The sequence below is a fragment of the Sipha flava genome, unplaced genomic scaffold (assembly GCF_003268045.1).
Source record: "Sipha flava isolate LNK unplaced genomic scaffold, YSA_version1 418_pilon_pilon, whole genome shotgun sequence".
Taxonomy (NCBI): domain Eukaryota; kingdom Metazoa; phylum Arthropoda; class Insecta; order Hemiptera; family Aphididae; genus Sipha; species Sipha flava.
In genome coordinates this window covers 1-8,433 of record NW_020273142.1, presented here as the reverse complement: position 1 = coordinate 8,433, position 8,433 = coordinate 1, and the positions used below count along the sequence as shown (strand labels likewise).

General features: G+C 29.7%; 1 protein-coding gene across 2 annotated transcripts; it reads right to left on the bottom strand.

Annotated features, from left to right (window-relative positions):
- Positions 1–4,201: 4,201 nt before the first annotated feature.
- LOC112688896 lies at positions 4,202–6,697 on the bottom strand. Of its 2 annotated transcripts, none has more exons than XM_025562313.1 (7): positions 6,545–6,697; positions 5,881–6,099; positions 5,416–5,797; positions 5,130–5,336; positions 4,935–5,015; positions 4,452–4,532; positions 4,202–4,363 (listed from the first exon to the last, which is right to left on the bottom strand). In XM_025562313.1, exons 1-6 carry the CDS (start codon positions 6,688–6,690, stop codon positions 4,476–4,478), a joined length of 1,092 nt encoding a protein of 363 aa, XP_025418098.1. In that variant the 5' UTR covers positions 6,691–6,697; the 3' UTR covers positions 4,202–4,363; positions 4,452–4,475. The 2 variants fall into 2 exon arrangements, with proteins under 2 accessions (XP_025418098.1, XP_025418099.1); XM_025562314.1 differs by lacking the exon at positions 4,202–4,363 and adding an exon at positions 4,835–4,865 and having other exon boundaries at positions 4,433–4,532.
- Between the last annotated feature and the right edge of the window lie 1,736 nt (positions 6,698–8,433).

The window sequence follows — 8,433 nt, the reverse complement described above, 5'->3', positions numbered from 1 at the left end:
AAAGTAGAATGAATATAAAAAAAATTAACAATACAAATAAAAGAAATTGCTCAAATAATTATATTATTTAAAAAAATGTTATTTACATTGTAAATATAGTTATTTTTATTATTCATGAATCAAAACAAAAAATGAACATGTACCATAATTATAAGAAAGGGATATTCAATTAATTTTAATACATGGATGAGAATTGGTTTAAAGGGACCTAAGTTACATTTTAACAGGCGAACATAAAAACTACTTTGCTCTTAATAAATTTGCTTAGGTATTCAGATAAATTATAACAATTTTGATTACCTAAATAATATTGTATTAAAAATAATTATCAAAGAAAAACAAATTGTGTTTTTATAGATAGCCAACCATTTTCTGTGACAAAAGTCTCTTTCAAAAAATTCCCACGTCACATACATATTTATTTTTATTTTCAGTATTCAATTGTTTCCAATTTATTTACCTAATTAAAAGGTTTTATCACAAAACAAATATTATTTATTTTCTATGTATGGGATATAATTTGAAATCTATGTAAATAAGTGCATAACCCTAACATGTCATTTAAATTTCTGTTATTAACTAAATTCAGTACCTATACTTACCCACCAAAAGTTTCAAATTTAAATACATGCTTGTAATATTCTCTAAAAATATTAGTAAAACATACACTTATGTGCATAATAGATTTTTTCTACTAAGATTATTAGTTCTATATGAATCGTGGACATAGTAGTTGAGCATCTATTAAAATTTGAACAGAAAGATGTGTAATCTAATAAATTATTAGGAACCTATGCCACTTTTTAATACTATTTTTAAGTAAGTATAATAATTTTCTCAAATTATATGTAGGTACCTACCTACATATAAAACTGAATTTAATTTTTAAATTAAATTATTAGTCATACTAGTTATCATACAAAATCACGAGTACAATTTTTACATAATTATACTATAGGAAATTTAATAATAAACATCAATTTTTAACACAGTACATATTAACCTCTTCGTGCATGTAGTATCATATGATACCGCAACTAATTTAAACCGCTTATAAAGCGGGCTATACACTATTGTTCCACAAAATATTTGTTCCGATTCACTTTTGTTCCATACAAAAGTATGTAAATGTACAAGAAGTATACTTCTTCCAAATGTGGAACAAACATAGTGTGGAACAAAAGACCACCGGAACAAATATTTTGTGGAACTATAGTGTTTTGGAACAACATTTTTCTATTTCATCGGAACAAATGATTAAGAAAATGTTATCATATCCACATAATATGCACTTACACGAACATTCTGTGAATAATTTGGATTACATAGTGAGTATTCAATCTTTCACCAAGTTCTTAGAATCGTTAATAATATCTTTTTTCCGGAAAAAAAAATTCACTTCTGTTCAGTTGCAGTGCTTAACCACTCATCGAAATTCATTCGTTCAATCACGTATGAGGCAAAGAATTTCTAATTTCATGAATATCTATGTATTTTCTACATATTAACTTAATCTAAAGTCTAAACTCATTTTTCTTACAATGCACTACAATACCTAAAGTTATTTAAATTATATAAATATTTATATAGTAAAATATGAATGGTTCTTAGCAGCATACTTTTGAACTATTAACTACTGCTGACTTTCTATTTAATCAAGCATTCCATATTACTGTTTTGAATACATTCCCTATTTATTAACTTCACGCTAAACTTACTTAATAATGTAGCAATGTTAGCAATTCAAGGCCGTAAAAAACTTGAGGGTATTTTTAGAAACAAAATCACACAATTGCACTGTTTGAACTTCAGTCATCTTAATTGTAATACGCCGGAGAGGGAATTCAGCTCCTTTTTTTTCTAGTGATTTTACCATTCTTATTTTCATTTCAGGACACACTTTGTAGTCAAAAAAGGCTAAGCCAATAAGTGTCTCACTTAAGTACCATAAATGTCTTGAGAAGCTTTTGATTGCGGCATCAGCTATTAATTTATTTGAATTTTTATAATGATCGAGTTCCTTTAAAAGATTTAGATCGTTGTTAGGAGCTAGTTCTCCACAAGAAGAAGTATACCAGTACTTTATATAAACTTTTACAACAAAAATATTAAAAGCCTGAAATGCAGATAATTCTCGAGCAGTCAGTTTAAACTGCGATCGATATAAGTAAATTTTCATGCTATAAATTAATTTCGCCATCCATCTAGCTCGATGTAAAGCTCCAGGGGTACGAATGGTAAAATCTTTAGCTGTTTCGTCTCCTAAGAATATAAGAGAAAGTTGTAACATTTCTTTGTAGTCATCTCTAGGCTGAAATGTTGCTAGTTGGTCATTAATGAATTTGATAAGGACATTTTTTTGTGGATTTAATTCATTAGCGACTGTATCTTCAATAATTCCACTTTCGAACTTTGATGTGTCAATTTTGTTCCAGTTTTGTGAAAATCTTTGAAATATTTGGATATCGGGACCACTTGATGCTCCCATCAATGCATTAAACACTCTCTCAATAATGAGTTCTAATATATGGTGTCGACATGCCAAACTGAGAAGATCTCTTTTAATTTTTTTTTCAAGAAGTACACATGCACCGGTGTTTACTCCACTGTTACTCGCTGTTGTATCAAATGACATTAAATTAATGCGTTCGGTTAATTTCCAGTCTTCCAATAACTCAAACACTGCAGTTGCTTGGGCTTCTCCCGTTCCATTTGAAATTTTCGGCACACCAAGTAATTTCATAATACCATCCCCTGATACTATAACCGCTAGGCGATCAACTTTTTCTTTTGAAGTCAAAGCTGGAAGTAATTTTCCATCCCAATGTATTGTCAGTGGAGTAGTCGTGATGAATGAACTTCTTATTTCGTCTGATATTTTCTTTCGATATTCTCGACGACCTTGTCTAATTGACTCTCTATTAAGGGTATAGTTCTTTATATTATGCCCTAACGACTGCACAGTAGCCGATAAAACATACATTGCATTTCTGTCACTTACTTTTGTTCTATCTAAAGCTGATGCGACTTTAGAAGTAACTATATTGGTAGCTTTCAAAGAATTTACATTATTGGAGGTATTATTTTGTTTTAATCTTTTACTAGAGGGTACATACAACTCATCATCATTATCACTACTGCTGCAGTGTGAATCAGAACAATCAATATTATTATCATTAACTTTCGACATTTGTGTTTCTTCATTTATCCGTGCAATTTCCTTTTTTTTCCTCAATTCGTTTTGAAGCTGTCGCTCTTTGCTTCGCTCTTCTTTTTTGGAAAGTTTAGTGTCGATTGGGCCCATACTTCCACGCCTTCCTTTCTCTCTCTGAGCAAGAAGAAACTCTTTATCTTCATTTATTGTTATAAGAGTCAACGCATCTTTATGAGCAATATCAAATAAATTGTCAAAGTCACTGACGAATACAGATTCTATCTCTATTTGTCTTAGTGTTCGTCTTGAAGCACTTTTTTTGGTGTTCTGCCACTTACAGTGTATTTTTTTAATTTTTTCAATAATGTGACATTCTTTTTGGGTGGGGATTTTAGCTTTTTCCCAATAAGCACTAACTTCTCTTGCTGTAGTAGCACTAGTTTGAATAGTTTTTTTTTCAATCGAGTGTAAATGAAAAAAATGGCGAAGTACTTGTTGATTGGATGGAAGTTTACAGCCAGTGATAGATTCAATTGTCCCTCCAATCAACCAAATTCCACGATCTTTAGTATAATTTTTTGCTGCAGTACTAATGCTAGCCATATTATTGTTATATTTAAAATATAATATATTTAGTGTATATTATATGTAATAAATATTTATGGCGTATAAACGGCACAACTTGCACTGTATTGATAATGTTATGTTATACGAGAATATTTACGACAAAATAATAATTTTGGTAACTTTAAAATCACGGGTTCCGTCGTACAGACAAACACATACTAACGAGTAATGAATAATGGCAAACGAATGAAGTGTAATCGACGTGTTTTTGTAGGTAACGTGAGCACAATTGCAATATCGGTAGGTACTATTAATAAATTCGATAAATTACATGCGTTGCGCGACCTTTAAATATTAACCGAATGAGATAAATTTTTCACAAAGTTAATTTTATACTAAAAGGAACATTTAAGACGGGTGGGATAAAAGATATATTTAAGTTTAATTTTTTCTGTGGAAAATATTGTCACCCTAGTGTTGGCCCATTAATGGGAGGAGGGACGCATGATAAGACTATAAAATTATTGGTTCTGTGTGCGAGTCCAAATACTCTAATCCTCTGCGGAGTCACTGTATCCATCCAGAATCGCTCATAGTATTGCATTAGAGGTTCCAGTTCTATCACTAAATTATAGCTGGTAACTGTAGTTAAAAATATTAAAATCATATTCATAAAACTAACACCTAAACAAAAGACTTAACATTATTTAATTAATGATTATTAACTCACCTAGATCTTGAATTAGTCTAAAGCCTAAGTGGATAGAGAAAGAATTGCCATGATGTTGTATGACAACTGCTGATAGATGAACTAAAGCCATTAAATAATATAAAAAATGTTAACAGAAATTAATGTTAAGAAAAATCAATCAAATATTACAATTATACAAAAATATTGATATATTAGTTTGATTAGTAAATTTTTACTTGCATCCCTAACTAAAATTAATTTATTAAAAGGGAAAGTGAAATTTCTAACCAAAGAAAATTTTTTTTAATATTTACATGCAAGTATAACACTTTATTTTACTACAGATGTAATTATTTAGCACATATGCTATTTTGTTTTTTTTATTAAATTAAAACGAATTCTGGTACATAGTACATTCTTACTCAATATATTTTCCTTTGTTTAGTGGTTATACTGTAAAAGTTTTTAATTTTATAATAAAATTCTCATTTACTCTCTTATTCATTATAAAAAAAATATTACCATTCGCAGAATTCGCCTTGCATTTTCATTTTCTCTGCATAACGGCATTAGATGATGACTTCGAACATAACGTATAATGCTCTGAAAAAGACAAAATTTATTAAAAAACTGTCTATTATCTTCAAATGTCATTAAATAATTTATTTATGTATAGTAAGAGTTAATTTGATTTCTCTTTATTTTTAAGGTACCTACTTGAATATAGTGAAACCAACAGCCAGAATTGTTGGCTTCTGGGAGTACTCTACTTATGGCATTTCTTAGGCCCTGTTCAAAATCAGTCATGACCTGCAGATTTTCATAATTTATGTTCAACTGCAAATCATACCTTAGAAATTGGAGTACCCGCATGTAGGACTTGGTTTGGCAATCAACTAGTAGGGCATGTATAATTGGAATTGCCTGAAAAGAGATAAATCATATTTTAAATGTATGTATAATATTTACATGTGTACTATGTATGTCTTTATTTTAAACTAACCACATTATTAAAAATAATTTGTACTGTAAACAACTGTTCTATGTCAGCTGGTTGCCGTGGTCTTATTTGAAAAGTTCCGTCCATACACATTGTTCGTACTCCTTCGAGGTGTGCATTCAATTCCTGCATGAAAGTATTGTTGGTAAACACGAGTCCTACAAAGTGTGTACTTTCATCATCCCTTAATAACTCCAAGGGGCCTTGGTAGAAAGGAGTCATTGATCCATTAACATATCGCAATCTTGGGTCCCATTCATTAGAATTCAAAATATTTATCCAGTCTGCTAAAGAATCTGGAATAGGAGGATTGTTCCGATGCCTAGCTCCTGCAATAGCCCTAAGAGCAGCTGGACGACCTTTATACATCGCTGCTTCAGGGAATCTATATAATTATTTATTTGTACTTAATACATTTATATACAATCATGTTATAAGGTCAAATGATTAATTTGTTAAAAGACTTACAAATGCACTTCCTGGTCAACAATATTGTGTGGAATAATATTCTCCCTAATAGCTCTCTCTCTTAAACTGTTAACATAGCCTTGCAACGCCACTGCATATTGAGGTGCTGGTTCGTGACTATGAACATGACGTTCAGAAATTATAATTTGTGCTCCTTCAATTGTTGACATTTTTGCAGATACTGGACATCCATAACGATGATTTTCACATTTCAAATATCTATATTTTAATCACATTTATAATTCTGCATCATTAGATTTATGTTGAAATATAATTGTAAAATTAATGTTAATTCAAAATAATTGGAAATGGAATATTCTTATATTTTCTCATATTTATTTGAATAAAAAGTATAACTAATGTTTTGTATATATTATTAATACATTTTTTTTGAATTTGATGAAATTTTTTAATTAAAAAATGTAATATTAAAAATAAAATATGTTTATGAAGTTCCTATACTATGTACCTAACTTTCAAGGGCGCCGCCATGAATTTTGACAGGGGGGTGCAATTGCACCCCCTTGCAACCCCCTTGCGGCGCCTTTGCTAACTTCAATAATGTTCACAAATAAACTATAATACAATTTAATCATCTTTTTTTTTACAAGTCTTTTAGATTAAAGTTGAAATAATTATATGGCTAATGTTTTCCATTACTAACCGAATACTTCCCCTAATTGAATGTTGATAGTAAACATATCCACTTTCATCAATGTACACTGTTGATCTCCCTCGAAGTCCTGGAATTGCTCTAGATAAAGGTTCCAAGGGTATCGGTAACTCCAATACTGGATCAACTGGATCCATAATAAAAAAACAAGTAAGCTCAACAAGCGAAAGAAATTCAAAATATGTAAAAATTATAAAAAAAAATTATAAAACTAAACTAAAATTATTATATTTTAATAATTATTATATAATTCTTCTTCTTTTTAGTTACGGCCCTTAAGACCATCCTGAAAACACTAAATTTTGCCACCTATCCCTGTCCTCCGCTACTTCTCTCCACTTGACACCTCTATCTTTTCCACTTCTTTCTTCAAACCATCTTCCCATCTTAACTTAGGTCTACCTATTGGTCTTTTTCCATTAATTATTATATAATTAATAATAATAATTTTTTTTTAGCTTTTTATAACTATTATAGCTCTAGAAACTATTAATAATAAATTGTATCAAATTCATTAATACACCAATTTAAAATAAATATTAAATAAAATTAATAATAATAAAAAAACTATAACTATTTTGCAGTATCTAACAATAATAAATTATATTAAATGAAAATCGCAACATTCGCAAATGACTGTTAATAGCAATATCGCAGGAGTGACAGTCTTCGAACAAGTCTAGGAGCTGCCTGTAGTAGCTAAAGCTTGGCAAGTTGCAAGAAAACAATTTTTCCCCACCAATTATATGTAGGAGTAGCAAACGAACCTTTGATCTGAACCTGTCGTGTAAATTAAGAACTTGTTCCGTATGAAAAATAATAATAAAATTCCAACAAAATTGTTTACAAATTACAAGCAATATAATAGTTTTATTTATAATATATGTGTATATAATATATATATAAGTTATGTATATACATATATTTGATAAATAGCTCTTCGGATTTCTAAGTTATTAAAAATACTATTTCCAAGTATTCCTATAGCGTGGCTTATCTGTATATTATAAATTAACGGTATTATTCAAGGACTAGGGGTAAATTAGTACGTATATCCATCAACAGATTTTTGATTTTCGGCTTATAACTAACTTAAGGCGCATCCACATAGTATGCAAACACACAGCACACACACATACACAGCATTCATCAAAAACGGTGATAGTGTGGACGCGTTTGTACACATAATATACAGTGCATACGTGTGTATTTCGCCGGATTGTCGGTACATCAAAGAGAATTATGACTACTACTGGATGGGGTTTTTCATTATTTTGATGTAACTGCGTTATTGTTCACGCAACTTATTTAATTCATGTACAACACAAAAATCAATTACACTAAATACTATTATTATAAATCATTATATATATATTTCTAAATATTTAATAATATAGGTTTATAATTATTATCGATTGATGTAAAAATAAATTGCTTCAAAAAATATTTTTATAAACATCAAACCTTTAAGTGGAAAAAAATAAATATACATTGATTTATACCGTGTTGGGCATTAACTTAGGTTATTCTCAATTAAGTTAACTTATTATAAATGTTAGTGTCCAGGACTCTTATTTATACTAGGTTTAGGCTTTGAGCTAAGAAGGGAATTAATGGATGTTTTCTAATATGGCATTGCCATGTACTTGTCGTTCCAAATTCCTCTTTGTCCTTTTGGTAACTATTATGATAGTATGATATAGCTTTTGATGGTCGATATGCCCTACATAGTTTAGAATGTTTTAAGTGTTGAATATTATTAACGTATACGTGGGGATTACTACAACACCCTTAGGGGTTATTGTAATTATTTCTATCGGTATTCATATGTGGTATGAGTGGACGAGGTGGTCATGTAATTGCTTTATGTCTCTTTAGCG

Bases quoted from the DNA above. Each gene is read 5' to 3' on its own strand.
- LOC112688896 (XM_025562313.1), bottom strand. From the start codon at position 6,690: ATGGATCCAGTTGATCCAGTATTGGAGTTACCGATACCCTTGGAACCT. The intron at 5,016-5,129 runs GTAGGTACCTTA...TGTCTTTTTCAG, and splicing joins GTTGGTTTCACTATATTCAA to AGCATTATACGTTATGTTCG. The intron at 4,533-4,934 runs GTAATATTTTTT...TAATGGCTTTAG, and splicing joins CAAGGCGAATTCTGCGAATG to TTCATCTATCAGCAGTTGTC.